Source organism: Haematobia irritans, chromosome 2, assembly GCF_050003625.1.
Source record: "Haematobia irritans isolate KBUSLIRL chromosome 2, ASM5000362v1, whole genome shotgun sequence".
Lineage (NCBI taxonomy): Eukaryota > Metazoa > Arthropoda > Insecta > Diptera > Muscidae > Haematobia > Haematobia irritans.
In genome coordinates, this window is record NC_134398.1 from 137,795,033 (window position 1) to 137,812,580 (window position 17,548).

The 17,548-nt window shown below is 35.9% G+C and overlaps 1 protein-coding gene and 1 long non-coding RNA gene across 4 annotated transcripts in view; one reads left to right on the forward strand and one right to left on the reverse strand.

Moving 5' to 3' along the window:
• Positions 1-1,567: 1,567 nt before the first annotated feature.
• LOC142226306 (uncharacterized) lies at positions 1,568-7,335 on the forward strand. 2 transcript variants are annotated; one of them, XR_012719651.1, is made up of 6 exons: positions 1,568-1,709; positions 1,927-2,162; positions 2,355-2,415; positions 6,390-6,476; positions 6,678-6,754; positions 7,201-7,335. It is a non-coding gene; the product is annotated as an uncharacterized LOC142226306 (long non-coding RNA). The 2 variants fall into 2 exon arrangements; XR_012719650.1 differs by having other exon boundaries at positions 1,594-1,788.
• A 1,886-nt stretch (positions 7,336-9,221) lies between these two features.
• The window catches only part of LOC142226304 (uncharacterized), a 50,326-nt gene continuing 41,999 nt past the window's right edge, over positions 9,222-17,548 (reverse strand). For both annotated transcript variants that reach the window (XM_075296228.1, XM_075296227.1), the window contains exons 2-5: positions 13,454-13,680; positions 11,270-11,603; positions 9,527-9,753; positions 9,222-9,458 (exon numbers count right to left, since the gene is read on the reverse strand). In XM_075296228.1, coding sequence (XP_075152343.1) covers positions 9,233-9,458; positions 9,527-9,753; positions 11,270-11,603; positions 13,454-13,680 — 1,014 coding nt within the window. In that variant the 3' untranslated portion in view covers positions 9,222-9,232. The remainder of the gene's footprint in view (positions 9,459-9,526; positions 9,754-11,269; positions 11,604-13,453; positions 13,681-17,548) is intronic.

The following is a 17,548-nucleotide window of genomic DNA, read 5'->3' on the forward strand; positions in this document are numbered from 1 at the left end:
TTTTGAATCCCAGGATTTTTCGGATCCCGAAAAACTAATTGCAATTTGTTAAATTTGTGGTCTTTTAGCATTATGTACATATTAATAAATTGGAGTCTCCATTCATTGCAAACGACTCTTAGTTTCATACCAGACAAATCAAGTTAATAAACATTTATAAAAAGCGCAATAAGATGGCGATACTGAATAAAATAGCGATATGAATTTGCTTTTTTGTCATAATTTTTTTGTTTTTCTTTTCTTGTTGAGTTGGACTAGATGCTAGTTAGGTATTATAGCAATTTGAAATTGCCTTTTAATTTTCTCTTAGGTTCTTTGTTAATAAAATTGAATTAAATTCGAACTTGACACCGGTCTTACATTTGGCTCACATATCGCCCATGTGTGTGCGAAATTGAATTTTGTACTTAAGAAGATATATTCCCTTAATGTTATATTTCCTACACAGATTAAATATATGTTGGCACATTCCTTGCTCATGCCGCATATACTTTACGGTATTGAGGTCTATACGGGTGCTAATCGATCCTGCGTTAACAGACTTATTTCGTGTTTTCATGGTATTCTTCGTTTTGTTTACGGCCAGCGATGTAGGAGGGACTACGACTACTTTGCTTCGCAGTTCTTGGGTTGTTCTTTTAACGATTTTGTATCCATAAAATGTCTTTGTTTCTTTTTTAATGTCATAAAACGCAGACAACCTTCTTATCTTCTGCATAACTTCAATTTTTTACACTCCACAAGAAATTCACAACTCCGTGTGGAACATTTCAGCCACAACATTTTTGAGAAATCTTTTGCAATTCGCATAACAAGGCTATGGAACCATTTGCCTGCTATTGCTAAGGATTTTTCAATTTCTTCTCATACATTTAAAGATAGATTGATTTTGCATTTTCATAATAATCGTTTGAACTAGTCATGTTTCTCACTGACAATAATTTTATCACCATTTATTTTTTTCATAATTATTTTTTTTTTTTATAAAAGTGTGCGTTAGGTTTTTTAGTTTTAGGATATTAGTTTTAAACATCACATTTCTTTGTTTTTATTTTCGTAATTTTCATATATATTTCGTTTTATTATAGTATTTTTCACTTAATGTTTTTAAAATATGTATTAGTTAGTTTAATCATTTCAAGCAAATACCTGTAATCATTTGTATTATCTATCAACATATAGTCCGCATGGGCTCGGTTTGATTAAATAAAGATGAATATGAATATGAATATGAAAATTAAATTTTTGGCGCTGTAGATTTTTATACTTAAATATTTAAAAAATCCCGAAAATTTCGAGATCCCGAGATCCCGAGATCCTGGGTTTCTATATTTTAAAATCCCGAACCCCGGATTTATAAAAATCGATCTCGAATGACAGCCCTTGGTGTTACTCATCCTTGCGTTTATTGCGGCGATATTAATGTATCAATATTGTGTGGAATAGTTTTGAATTCGAGCATTTTTTAAGCAATTAGAACGAAATGCGTGATTAGCATTTTACGCTAATTTATATTGCCAACCATTTGTTATTATTCTGAACACTTCCCAAATTTGGGCTGTGTTCAAGCATTTCCTGTTACATCTCTTCTTTCTAACTTTCTCTACAGAACGGAGAGGACGTGATTAAATTAGTAGTAAAAAAAATAAATAACAAAATGTATATTTTAATTATATCAAAAAGTTTCTCACCTGACGTTGTTCATTCAAGTACGTAATGAAGAGTTCAAAGTGATACACTAAATATTGGTAAATTAATTTTTTTAAGGCCGTCCAGAGTGATCTGGTGGTAAGTGGGATAGATTTGGTTGGGCAAGCGAAAGATTCGCCCTTGACTGCATGTGGTGCACGTGTGAGCCACGTTTCCACCTATCGCTGATAATGCATTTAGCATACTCTATAATAAATTGTATTATTCAAATTTCAGAATCTTTTACGCCTCGTAAGCCACCTTGATGCAATTATTACTAAGACCGTTTTGGTTATTCAGATTCTCCCACACTTGGCACTTTGATTGCAAGGCTTGTCTGTAAGAGGATGCCCAATGAGCTGCAATTGGTTACTATGCTGCACTCTTTGAAAGAAGTGAATGGTATCATAATGGGCTAGTAGACAATAGATAGCCATAAATTCTCGTATACTAACATGGATGAGATTTAACATGTAAGTTATTAAACAATTTTGCTAAAATTGGTGATATTTGTGATTTTATTATGATGAAATTGCTTAGAGCGCTGGGTTATGATCATAGCATGATTACCTTTTTTTGACATTCTATTCTGATGTTTAAAAATTTTTACTATTTCCATTTCTTTTTCTATTGAGATTTAAATATATATGAATATCTATTTTCAGATTACAAAATATCGGCTTTGACTAATAATATGCTGGGTGACGATGTACAAAATGTTTAATGGTGAGTGTAATCCCAAATCTTTCCCACTTCAGACAAGTACGACACAATCAAAATCCAACAAGTGAGAAAAAACTAAAATCATCCAAATTTGAAGAAGACCGATTAATAAATGACCTATCAGATCTAGATATTTTTATTTGATAGCTCAGATCTACCCTTTTTAATGGGTAGTTTTGAAGAAATACTGTCATGAACTTCCCTTTTATTAGTGAGTGCTGTGCGATACAGTTTTTTTCTCAATGGCCTTCTACAGCCGAGTCCGATATGCTATTCAGATTAAAATGAAACATCTTAAAGAAGTTTGGAAAAACTCGAGAAATGTCGAAATCATTACTAAGAAAAACTTAGTCAAAACAAAACTCAGTCCACGATCATATGTATGTTAGACGTCTTCGAAGTATTTTTTGTGAACTTGCCTTTACATAATTGTTAAACCAATTTTAGAGTATGTACGGTAAAAATTACTAGGTTTATATTAATAGAGTAGAATTTGTCCAATTTAAATTATCATTCTTCGCTTTAACTGAAACTGTGAATTTACTGCGGATCAATTTTAATTACGCTTATTTGGCAGTTGTTGTTGTTGTTGTTGTAACAGTTTATTGTGATCTCATCCATTTCATGTTATACGCTTGGTACATCAGCTTGTTGGCAGATCAAGGAACTCTGCGACTAAGATGGGGTGTGTCCAGAGTGATCTGGTGGTAAGTCGGGTTGGTTTGGCTGGGCAAGAGAAAAGATGACGCGTGTCGTGTGGCCCTTGGTTGCAAATTGGACAAACGTCAGCTACGCTGCTATCAATCACCGATAAGTAGGAATTGAGGCGGCTGCACTTGCCTGATCTTAATTGGGCCAAAACTACCCTAGTCTGCCGTGGGAGGTCTCTTTCCTCCGGTGCTATGGGCGGCGGTCGGACTCCAAGAACAGGATTAACCTTGTAGCTTCTCACCGCTTCAGCTACAGTATCCTCATGAATCCTGTTCAAACCTGCCTGGTACGCTGCTTGATCTAGAGGCTCTCTTTTATAGCGCTGGATCTCGCGCTCTAGATTATGTATATCAACCCTTACGTTCCTGGGTGGTGGTTGTGTATCCATAAGATGGTGGTTTGGATGATTACTGCGATAACAACCCAGGAGATACTGCTTTGACAACATGTAGTTGTGTCTTCGCACAGGGATGATCTTTGTCTCCACATAAAGGTGATCCAGGGGTGTGCTGCGGAGACACCCAGTCGCAGTTCTAAGAGCAGCGTTCTGGCAGGTTTGTATGTTATTCCACTGCGTATCACTGGTCTGCGGTGTCCACACTGGCGCTGCATAGTTTACCACTGACCGGCCAATTGCCTTATAAGTAGTTAGCAAGGTTTCTTTGTCCGCACCCCAAGTACTGCCGGCTAGTGACTTGAGGACCTTGTTTCTACCACGGAGCTTATTACAAATTGCAGTGGCATGGGCAGATGACCTAAAAAGGCTGTCGAATGTGACCCCAAGAATCTTGGGGTAATTTGTGGTCGGAATTATTACTCCATCGACTCTGATATTCAACTGCCTGCGCACTTCTGCCGTCCATGTAGTAAATAGTGTGGCTGAGGATTTGGTGGGGGATATCCTCAAGTTTCTCGCAGTGAAATAAATTGTAAGATTAGCTATGTAGACGTTCAACCGATCGCAAATGTCATCAACATTGGGCCCAGATGCCAAGATTGTACAGTCATCCGCATATGATACAATCTCGACGCCGTCAGGAGGGGGTGGAATCGAGGACATGTAGAGGTTAAACAGTGCCGGAGATATCACCTCACCTTGGGGAACTCCCTGTTTAACTCTACGCGGTCTTGACTTTCTGTCCCTGAATTCCACGTACGACTGGCGTCCACACATATAATTCAGCACCCAACGCTTCGTTCCTGCCGGTAGGGACGTATTCTCGATGTCCTCAAATAATGTGGCATGGTTGACCGTATCGAATGCTTTCGATAGGTCAAGCGCCACGAGGACCGTCCTGTGACACGGCCTGGGCTGGTTAAGTCCCTTATTAATATGTGTCGAAATGGCATGTAAGGCTGTTGTCGTACTATGTACCTTACGGAATCCATGTTGATGGTGGGCAGCTGGAAAATTCTCCACAAGGCTGGGGAGGAGTAATGCCTCAAGTGTCTTGGCTACTGGCGACAGAAGGGATATCGGTCTGTACGATTCACCTTTGCTCGAATCTTTGCTCGAATCTTTGGCAGTGATGCCTTTCGCCTTAAGCTAAAATCAATAACTGACATCTCAATAATAATATCTTGATTCATAATAGACATGCTGAGGAGTTGTCATTGCTGTATGTGATTTTAGTCCCTTGAAGGTCATTGTTCATAAACTACGCATATGTAAATGTAATGCCCCCAAGCGGTTGCGGAAAAGTGAGAATCTTTCAATTAAGAACAAAAAGTACAAATTTCGTATACAATGTATAGTTATTGCCATTGATATTGTTGTAGGGTATATAAGTAGATGATTCTTTATGATTTTGTTAATTATTAAGGAATGAATCACTCATTTGGTCCTAAATCTCTTCAAATTTGAGTACATAATATTACATATTATCTTTCAAATGCAGTGCACTCATGGTAATTAGTCTTGGGCAAAATCGTTCACCATAGTGATTCGGACTCGTCGTTCCTTTTGTACAAAGGAACTAGTTCCTTCAAATCGTTCCATGGTTCCAGCTTTTTATATTTGTCATCACTGTCATCTACTAAAGACAGACATGACATTGTTTACTTTGTGCAACGAAGTTCGTGGTCAAATGAAAGATCAAAAAATATTAAAAATTGAGTAAAATTACTTAAAATAGTTTATAGAAATATAGGAAAAAAACTTAGAGAAGTAACTAAACTCATTGCAAGAAATTAAGATTTTTTTTGTGTATTATGAAGAGTCTGAGATGGAACTAATGATTCTATTGAATAGCAACATACCAATCAATGATTTAATATAGTTCAAACAAAAGTCAAAAATACAAATTGCGATCCGCGGAACTATGGAGCGTAAGTTGAAAATAAAACTAAATGACAAAAGGAACGATGAGGACGAAAGAGATGGAACTAGTGACAATCGTTCCTTTTAGTGAACCGTTCATTGGAACTAGTTCGTTCCGGAACGACACAACTCTAATGGTAATGTGAACTAATTAAAACCAAGAGAGTTCACGTTAGCGAACTTGGCTAAACTGCAGTTTATGGGCCCATCACCAAATTGCTTGAAATTAATATATGTTATGAAGTTTGAATAAAAGCTCAATAACTTATTAGAATCACCATACTAAGCTACATAACATATATTAATTTCAAGCAATTCGGTGAAGGGCCCATAAACTGCAGTTGCTACGCCGTCTTTGAATTTCGGAACAAAACAAAGCAATTTTCAGGAGTTTTACAAGTTCTAGCGTGATAGTCTTATTTTTATTAGTAATATAAAAAAATTAATTTCATGAAACCTTTAAAAACAGAGAACGGAAAAATATCAGTGGGTATGGAATTATTAAGCAATTTTAATTAATAATTAAAATTCACGAAAAAAAACCTAAAAAAATACAGCGGTGTATTTTAAATTGTCATTGACATTGTTCACGTTGTAGACCTTTCAAATTTGTTCACGTTACGGAGTAGTTGGTGTAAGAAAAAGCGTGTTCACGTCATGCGATGTTCACGTTTCCGCGAATGCACTGTATGACAAACACCATTACCGCAAAAAAATGCGTTGACTTTATTTTTTTTATTGTGTTCGTTCACACTTGTTGGAGAAGTTAGGATTTTGATGTGTTTATCTAATGATGAAATTGCTTAGAGCGCTGGGTTATGATTTTTCATGATTACCATATTTTTTGACATTCTTTACTGATTAAATACACATGTCTTTAATCTTGAATACTCAAACATATAAAGCTTATATTGAAATTAAAAAATCTATATCTTTTTACTTGCAGGTATACGGTATGTGTGTGAAACTTCGAACAAATAAAATTGGAAAAATTGAAATTGAAAAAAATGGCTGTACTGGATATATGCCATAGGTAAATATATTTATTTTATCACATATCTTACAAAATTTAAAGTACCAATTAATTAACTGATGATATTGCTTAGAGCGCTGGGTTATGAATACCATGATTACCCTATTTTTTGACATTCTTTACTGAGAACTTCATAATAATAATTTTTGTATTTCTTTATTTCCTTGAAATTCTAACGTATTTTTTCAATTCTTTTTTCAGAGTTGTAATGACCACTTCAGACCTAAAAATAACGAGTGTTACATGATTAATGTCATGGACAATACTGTATTTAAAAGGTAATTATTTGACGGTAAACTATATAACTCGATCCTAGTCCCTTTTTACACAAAACTCTGTAAGGCTTTTGATGTTTGCTAGTGAAAAATTAAGAATTTTAGTTATCTTAATTGCTTTTTTTAATTTAATTTAAAAAACATTTTATGTTGACTTTCCAAATTTTTTATATTCATCTTCCATGGTAAAACTCCCATTTCATATCCAGTGTATGCTTTAAAATGTCTATAGATAGCCCTCTTCTAACGGAGTTTTGTGTTCACGGGGATAAAACATATTCGCCTTTATATGAATCTATGATGAAATTGCTTAGAGCGCTGGGTTATGATATCAAATGATTACCCTTTTAATTTTGACATTTTTCCTGAAAAAATTATTTTTTAATAAATTAGTGTAATAATTTTTAATTAAATAAATTTTTTAAATAAATTTTTTTATTATTTTTTAGGTTACTTATTACTACTTGCATTTGCATTGATGTCATTATTGCAAGAGTATTGCCACGGAAGATAATGCGATGAGTGTCTCCAACCAATAATTAAAATAATTTATTTCCAATAAAAAGTTTAAAAATTAAAAAAAATGTATATGTTCTTACAACCAAAATCATTTGCTTTGGAACTTCGATCAAACAAATGCGTTTACGGCATAGAGAAACCGAGGGTAATATAGTTGCTCTTCCAGGAAGTCACCGGAAATATGGGAACTATGGGGATCGGTTTATATGGGGGTTATACCTATAAGTGGTCCGATATGGCCCATTTGCAATACCACCCGACATACATCGATAGCAACTACTTATACCAAGTTTCAAGTCGATAGATTGTTTCGTTCGGAAATTAGCGCGATTTCCCCAGACGGAGGAACATCGCAAGATCAACTCGGAATTTCACCCGGACCCAGAATATATATACTTTATGGGGTCTGAGACCAATATTTTGATGTGTTGCAAGCGGAATCCTATGGTGGAGGGTATAATAATATATTTATACTTCCATCCTACGATAAGCCCAAGTAAAATTCATTGGAGGTTGTCAAATTAGATCTACTTCCGGATAACAAGTTGGGGATCTAAACTACTTCATTGGAATCTCTCTTTTTTTGCTGGGTAGTAAGGCCTTATTCCTTCATTAAGGATGACTTCTATTGATGAATGACATAGATCCGAAATATTTTATTTTGATTTCTGAATATTAAATGCTTCCACATAAACTTTGTATTAAAAATTTCAAATATTTTAGTTTTTGTCGAAATATGTTTTATCTATTGTATATATTGCATATTTCTATAACATAATGAAAATATATAAATTTTTTATACATAAATATATCAAAGAGGTAAAACTAAAATTGGGGGGTATTAATGTTTTTCAAAAATTTACAAAAACACATGTGGTATAGGAATACTTTTAACATCAGTACATTTTATAGCTTTGCTATTTAAAAGTGTATATTCTTATCGTAGTAAATCGAAAAGCAAACAAATTGGGCAAAAATATTCCATATTTGAGACAAAAAAGTTAAAAGTAATCATTCGATTGAATTCCATGAAAATATTTAATAAGTAACAACATTTATTTATTTTATTTTATTTTCATTATGTAATTTGAAGCCACATAGCGGCCAATTTATGTAAATTACAATGGACTACTAACCGTGACTAAAGTATAATTGAAGTTATGACAATGTAAAAATATATGCGAGTATATAAAAAGTATAATTACATATATGAGGTATAAAATAGATTAATTAATAATATGACAAAAAATGAAATATAACAATTATAATTAATAATATGATAAAAAAAAATAAAAAAAATGAAATATGACAAAACATTTTTAGTTCCCATTATGATTGAAAAAAGACAAAATAAGAAAATATTATTTACTCAAACAAGCACAACAAAGCAGCACTACTAACTCGAGTTTGGATAAGCTTCATGCAGGTGATCCAAGATGATCGAGTAATCTTTTACGATATGTCGAATCAGAAATCGAGAAGTCCTTTAAATTAGTAGGGAGACAGTTATAAGATCTGGCGATTCTAGCCTGAAATGACTTGTCCATATGACCTCTGGCAAGAGGTACAACAATCTGATTTCGCCGCGATCGGCCAAATGAAAATAAGTCCACGAGAAATCGAGGTGACTGAGCACTGAAAATTTTGTGGAAAAGAACAAGTGATCTGAAGTCAATAAAACTCGAAAATGGGCACCCCAGGAAATCCTGGACATGAGGAGATATGTGGTCATATCGACGCAATGAATGTAGATAACGGACTATTCTATGAATTGCTAGTTTAACTTTCCTTATGTTACCAGCATTTGTGCCACAAAAAACCTCAATGCCATTTCGTAATAATAATGTATGGAATATATTTGCTCCAAATTTGCATTTCATATGCGTTGACTATATATGAACTATATTTATATTTATATATATTTAAAATATAATTTTTGAATACGTTGGAATACTTGTTCGATTATTTGGCTTTATTCGTTTTAAGAAATGAGAAGAAATTCGATTTCTTTGAGTTGGAATGTTCATTTGCATTTGGTTTAATTTGATTATTATTATCTTTGGAGCAGTCTTTGTTGGCTTTAATAGGATTCTCCTTAAAACCTCCCAGAGGTGGGACTTGAGTTTTATATTGGCCCATAACATTACCCGGAGGATTGTAATTGCATACAATGAATGTAATATTGTCACTGTAAATGAAAAAGAAATATTGATTAAACCTAATGGATATTCATATATGGAGATTTCTTTTGCTTACACTTTAGCCCTTCCTACACCCAATTCTGTGGTATCCAACCATACAACCTGTGTAAAATGACCAGTGTCCATACTGAATCCTGGCTTTTTATATCTATACAGGCTGATCTCATCATACCAAGCTTTAACACAATCTTCACCTGTAGGATCACGATTAGTTAGTTGATAGAGGTTTTCTCCATACTCGTTTTTGGGACGATGATGCATGGTACGAATTTTTGCCAGATGCTGAAACGATCACATATGTTAATAGGAATTATTAGGAATTTTTGCTGTAATTGTAATTAAAATCAAAGTCTTCGGCCAGATATGTGAGAGCTTATAAAATCCAATTTTCTATTAGTTTTCGTTTGTTTTTATACCCTCCATCATAAAATGTATACTAACATTGTGATTCCGTTTGTAACACATAGAAATATCAGACCGCATAAAGTCCTGGGTCCTTGTGAAATTCTGAGTTGATCTAGCGATGGTCGTCCGTCCGTCTGTTGAAATCACGCTGTCTTCGGTCGGTTTATATATAGCCCCCATATAAACCGACCCTCAGATTTGTCTTCCAGATCGTCTAGAAGAAGCAAATTTCATCTGATCTGGGTAATTTTAACTTTTTTTTTCAAATACGTTAAAAACAGTGTAAGAATTAATAAAATGGTATAAATTATTGAAATGTTATCAGAAACAATGCTAAATCTATTCTAGAACATTGCGAATTTTTGAAATTATTTCATGTCAAACGTTTTAGAGAAGCGTTAGGATGCATTAAAAATTACAGAATTTTTAAATCACATCCAAAACACTGAATTCGGATCACACCTATAGAAGCGATTCAACTGCTGTTGAAATGGAGGGCATCTGTACTATGACAAGCCCATGTTAAATCATCATCGCTTCTGCGCCAATTTTGCACCACTTCCGGATCCAAAAAGGACATATTTTGCGACTTTGTTTTTGCTGGGAATGTTACAATAGTGTGGACTAGGTTAGGTTAGGTGGCAGCCCGATGTATCAGGCTCACTTAGACTATTCATTGTGATACCACATTGGTGAACTTCTCTCTTATCACTGAGTGCTGCCCGATTCCATGTTAAGCTCAATGACAAGGGACCTCCTTTTTATAGCCGAGTCCGAACGGCGTTCCACATTGCAGTGAAACCACTTAGATCCACCGATGAAAAACTTTTTGGTGTTCGGTCGAAGCAGGAATCGAACCCACGACCTTGTGTATGCAAGTCGGGCATGCTAACCATTGCACCACGGTGGCTCCGTGTGGACTAGCTACAAAATGAATATTGATACAGAGAAGAAAGTCCGTCGTTTAACTCATGCTAAAATTAACTTTTCAATGTTCGTAAACATCTCGAAAATGGTAGCTCGAGAATAGTAAGATTTGCCTTCAATGGATTTGTTCTTTACTTTCAGTTCATTTTTCCTTTGACAAGAAGGAAGAAAAAGTCCAAAGTTTTATTACCAATCAAGTATGAAAATATTGCAAAAGGAAAGGGAAAAAGAAGTCCTTTTTAGTAAAAAATCTTAATATTAAAATTATTTATTTATAGTTTATTTTAATCATACAGTAAATGTATGATAAAAAAGGGAAAAATAGCATTGGCTGCTAAGGCCATCAGCTATCTTAATATTAAAATATTTTTGACTTTTGTTGCGAAATTATTTATAACTATAGTAAAATTGTTGTCAGGGTAGATTTTTTTTGGATGAGTAGAATAACACTATAACCATAACTTACCGATGCCCAGTCATTGGCCAAAGAACATAAATCCCTATTTAGTGTCATTGGTGAACACCCATGCAAGGCTCTCCGTTTATTATGAGCATCCAAACATTCTAACTCGAAGGCAGACCATTTTCCCTTTTTGTTAGCCGTTTTCATGAAACCCAGTGAAGTACTAGGCTTAGCATCGTCATCTTTGGCTTTTTCGTTTTTTGGTGGTACTTTTACTAAATCAGACAATGGTTTTGATTTCGGTGTCCTTCTTAAAGGTCTTTGGACATTTTCGTCATAAATTCCAATGACATTGCCCGGTGGATCATAGTTGCAAACAACCCAGGTAGAGTCATTTCTAGAAGAAAGAGAGAGAGAGAGAAATATAAGGATTAAACATAAATTAGCGTTTACACTGAAAAAAAAATTCTTTGATTTTGGTATTGGTGGGCTATTTTTATGGAGGTTCTTAGAGTTTATAAAATGACTTCGGTATCGGAAATTCCGTGGCAAGCAAATGATTAAAAAGTGATTAAAAATATTTAACCACTTTGAGGAACAGAGTGATTAAAAACCGATAAAGTTGGGATATCTCGGTTTAAAACACCGATATGTTTCTTTACTTTTTATACCCTCCACCATAGGATAGGGGTATATTAACTTTGTCATTCCGTTTGTAACATATCGAAATATTGCTCTAAGACCCCATAAAGTATATATTCTGGGTCGTGGTGAAATTGTGGGTTGATCTGAGCATGTCCGTCCGTCCGTCTGTTGAAATCACGCTAACTTCCGAACGAAACAAGCTATCGACTTGAAACTTGGCACAAGTAGTTGTTATTGATGTAGGTCGGATGGTATTGCAAATGGGCCATATCGGTCCACTTTTACGTATAGCCCCTATATAAACGGACCCCCAGATTTGGCTTGCCGATCCCCTAAGAGAAGCAAATTTCATCCGATTCGGCTGAAATTTTGTACATGGTGTTAGTACATGGTCTATAACGACCATGCAAAAATTGGTCCACATCGGTCCATAATTATATATAGCCCCCATATAAACCGATCCCCCGATTTGGCTTACGGAGCCTCTAAGAGAAGCAAATTTCATCCGATCCGGCTGAAATTGGGTACATGGTGTTGGTATATAGTCTCTAACAACCATGCAAAAATTGGTCCACATCGGTCCATAATTATATATAGCCCCCATATAAACCGATCCCCAGATTTGACTTGCGGAGCCTCTAAGAGAAGCAAATTTCATCCGATCCGGTTTAAATTTGGTACATGGTGTCAGCATATGCTCTATAATAACCATGCAAAAATTGGTCCACATCGGTCCATAATTATATATAGGCCCCGTATAAACCGATACCCCGATTTGACTTGCGGAGCAAGAGAAGCAAATTTCATCCGATCCGGTTGAAATTTGGTACAGGGTGTCAGCATATGATCTCTAACAACCATGCAAAAATTGGTCGAAATCGGTCCATAAATATATACAGCCCCCCATATATACCGATCACCAGATTTGACCTCCGGAAATTTGGCACGTGATGTTAGTATATGGTATCAACCATGTAGGAATTGGTTCATATCGGTTCATAATTATATATAGCCCCCATATAAACCGATCCCCAGATTTGACCTCCGGTGCTTTTTGGAGAAGCAAAATTCATCCGATCTGGTTGAAATTTGATACGTGGTGGTAGTATATGATATCTAACAACCATGTCAAAAGTGGTCCATATCAGTCCATAATCATATATAGCCCCCATATAAACCGATCACCAGATTTGGTTTTGGTTTCATCCGAGTCAGTTGAAATTTGGTACATTGTATATGGCCGTTAACAACCATGCCTAACTAGGTCCATATCGGTCTATAGGTATATATAGACCTCAGATAAATCGATCCCCAATCACACAAAAATTGGTCCATATCAAGTTCATAATTGTATATAGCCCACATATAAGAGACCATATCCATATCGATTCGTAATTATTTGTAGACTTACCTATACATACCTTTTTTTGTGTAATATATACCACGTATGGACTAACGAACAATTTAGAAAACGATTTTAAGAAGTTTTAAGATACCACAACCCAATTAATTCGATTGTGGATGACAGTCATTCGAAAAAGTTTCTACGCAATTCATGGTGGAGGGTACATAAGATTCAGCCTGTATAATTGTTATACTTACTTTTGTGCCACACCAACTCCCAATTGTGAACTACCCTTCCATACAACTTGACTAAAATGACCAGTCTGAGAAGATAATCCTGGACGTTTGAAATCATAATTCTCCATTTCATCATACCACATTTGAACAGCATCGTCCACTTTATATGTTGATCCTGTACCAAGAGCTACATTCTCTCCATATTTATTCTTTTTGCGATGTATTAGTTTATTCTTTTTGGCCAAGTGCTGGAATGACATACAAAAGAGAAAATGTTTCTTTAGTTTTTTTTTTCTATTTGTAATTTTGTGATGCAGTGGTTAGAGCAGATTCTCTCCTGAAGGCGTTTAAATTAAACTGTCTTACACATCAGGAACAAGTCTTAAAATTGTGATAACAGAGAAATGCAGTCACTTTCACAAAACACCCAAAGAAATTTGTTAGTAGAAACAGCAGAAAAGTCTACTACAATAGTAAAAAGTCTGCTGAAAAGGGGCATTTTTATTTGGCTGATGCAAATAAAAATATCAACTTAAGGCCTATCGTAAGACAATTAAAACAATATTTTATGAATATTTATAGTATTTTTCCAAAAATCTTAATATTTATTAAATTGAGGCATAACAGCAATCGCTTGTAAGGATATTACAGTGCAAAAATATACCAAAAACTACTTTTGGTTCTTAAATATGCTTTGGAGGAAAATTTATAGCCTAAAAATTTTATCTAATTATACAATTATTTTTCGAGCTTTATGGACAGATATAGATTAAGGAACATGGTTAATAGAGCCATTGAAAAGAAAACGTCAGATACAAATCTATACACGCCTGGACTGTACATGTTTCGGTTCGGGCGAATGAACCTTTCCACAGCCTTTTAGTATAGATCTGGCTGGGAGAGATAACTCAATTTTGGGCCCTTATGGAGAAAACATTTGGGAAATTTCCTCTTACAAATTGAATCATCTTTTCTCCCACTGTACATCATCTTTTCATATAGGTTAGGTTAGGTTAAAGTGGCAGCCCGATTAAGATTCAGGCTCACTTAGACTATTCAGTCCATTGTGATACCACATTAACTAAAAGTACCTATTACATATGGGCACTTCTAGTTTTAACCGCTGAACCTACTTGATTATTTTTCTTTGTTGAACCAACCAGATTGTTCAAAAAACATTAGCAGACTGCTTAAGTTAACGTTTACCAAATCCGCCAGTAATCTGAAGCTATATGCTCCTAAAAGTTGCTTGCGCTTTACACAAAATGCAGGACACTCACACAAGAGGTGTTTAATTGATTCTTTTTCCTCCGCATCATGACAGCTCATACAATAGTCATTATACTTCGCGCCAATAGTTTTTGCAAAATCGCCTATCAGGCAGCGACCCGTTATAGCAGATATCAGGAGTGATATCTGACGTCTCGAGAACATTAGCATATCTAGTGTGCGGTTTAAGTTGAAATGGGGCCATATTGGCTTGGTGTCGTTACAACCCTTGCAATTCTCCCATCGAACATTTGCCATCATAACAGCCTTTTCACGCAGCATGAGCTTGCAGGTAGCTAGGGGCATACCAACAAATTCTAGTTCCCCTGGAATATGTAAGGTAGTCCCTAGCCTTGCCAACTCATCCGCTTCGCAGTTCCCCGGTATGTTCCTATGGCCAGGCACCCAAATTAGGTGAATATTGTACTGCTCAGCCATCTCATTGAGAGATTTGCGGCAGTCGATGGCCGTTTTCGAGTTGAGGAACACAGAGTCCAAGGATTTTATTGCAGGTTGACTGTCTGAGTATATATTAATGCCCATATTTTTTGGAACATTACTTCTCAGCCAATTCGCCACCTCTCTTATTGCTAATATTTCAGCCTGAAAAACACTACAGTGATTAGGTAATCTTTTCGCTATTCGAAGTTCCAGATCATTAGAATATACTCCGAACCCCACTTGTCCATCCAATTTGGAGCCATCAGTGTAGAAATCTATATATTTTTTATTCCCCGGGGTCTGTGTGCACCACACCTCACTGTTGGGGATTAGAGTCTCAAACTTTTTGTCGAAAAGTGGACTCGCCAAAGTGTAATCCACTACGTTAGGCACATCTGGCATTATTTTGAGGACAGAACTGTGACCGTAACCTTTTTCCGACCACAGCGATAGTTCGCGCAACCGCACAGCCGTTGTTGCAGCTGACTGTTTGGCCAAAATGTCTAAAGGCAATAGATGCAGCATGACATTAAGGGAATTTGTTCCTGTCTTGTTGAATGCGCCTGAAATACACAAACACGCCATACGCTGAACTTTATCTAAACAAGTCGGTTTCTGAAGTGCCGGCCACCAGACTACAACACCATATAGCATTATAGGTCTAACCACTGCCGTGTATAGCCAATGCACAATTTTTGGTTTCAGTCCCCACTTTTTATACCCTCCACCATAGGATGGGGGTATATTAACTTTGTCATTCCGTTTGTAACACATCGAAATATTGCTCTAAGACCCCATAAAGTATATATATTCTGGGTCGTGGTGAAATTCTGAGTCGATCTAAGCATGTCCGTCCGTCCGTCCGTCTGTCCGTCTGTCCGGCTGTCCGTCCGTCTGTGGAAATCACGCTAACTTCCGAACGAAACAAGCTATCGACTTGAAACTTGGCACAAGTAGTTGTTATTGATGTAGGTCGGATGGTATTGAAAATGGGCCATATCGGACCACGTTTACGTATAGCCCCCATATAAACCGATCCCCAAATTTGGCTTGGGCAGCCTCCCGGAGCAGCAAAATTCATCCGATCCGGTTGAAATTTGGTACGTGGTCTTAGTATACGGTCTCTAACAACCATGCAAAAATTGGTCCATATCGGTCCATAATTATATATAGCCCCCATATAAACCGATCCCCAGATTTGACCTCCGGAGCCTCTTGGAGGGGCAAAATTCATCCGATCCGATTGAAATTTGGTACCTGATGTTAGTATATGGTCTCTAACAACCATGCAAAAATTGGTCCATATCGGTCCATAATTATATATAGCCCCCATATAAACCGATCCCCAGATTTGACCTCCGGAGACTTTTGGAGGGGCAAAATTCATCCGATCCGGTTGAAATTTGGTACCTGATGTTAGTATACGGCCTTTAACAACCATGCAAAAATTGGTCCATATCGGTCCATAATTATATATAGCTCCCATATAAACCGATCCCCAGATTTGACCACCGGAGCCTCTTGGAGGAGCAAAATTCATCCGATCCGGTTGAAATTTAGTACGTGGTCTTAGTATACGGTTTTTAACAACCATGCAAAAATTGGTCCATATCGGTCCATAATTATATATAGCCCCCATATAAACCGATCCCCAGATTTGACCTCCGGAGCCTCTTGGAGGGGCAAAATTCATCCGATCCGGTTGAAATTTGGTACCTGATGTTAGTTTACGGCCTCTAATAACCATGCAAAAATTGGTCCATATCGGTCCATAATTATATATAGCCCCCATATAAACCGATCCCCAGATTTGACCTCCGGAGCCTCTTGGAAGAGCAAAATTCATCCGATCCAGTTGAAATTTGGTACATGGTGTTAGTATATGGTCTCTAACAACCATGCAAAAATTGGTCCATATCGGTCCATAATTATATATAGTTCCCATATAAACCGTCCCCAGATTTGACGTCCGGAACCTCTTGGAGGAGCAAAAGTCATCCGATACGGTTGAAATTTGGTACATTTTGTCAATATATGGCCTCTAACAGCCATGTAAAAATTGGTCCATATCGGTCTTTAGTTATATATAGCCGATGACTTATTACACAAAATTTGGTCCATATCGCCAAAAAAAATCTACCAAAACTTTATTTCCATAGAAAATTTTGTCAAATTTTATTACTATAGAAAGTTTTGTCAAAATTTCATTTCTATAGAAAGTTTTGTCAAAAGTTTATTTCTATACAAATGTTTGTCAAAATTTTATTTCCATAGAAAATTTTGTCAAAATTTTATTTCTATAGAAAATTTTGTAATCTACCAAAACTTTATTTCCATAGAAAATTTTGTCAAATTTTATTACTATAGAAAGTTTTTTAAAATTTCATTTCTATAGAAAGTTTTGTC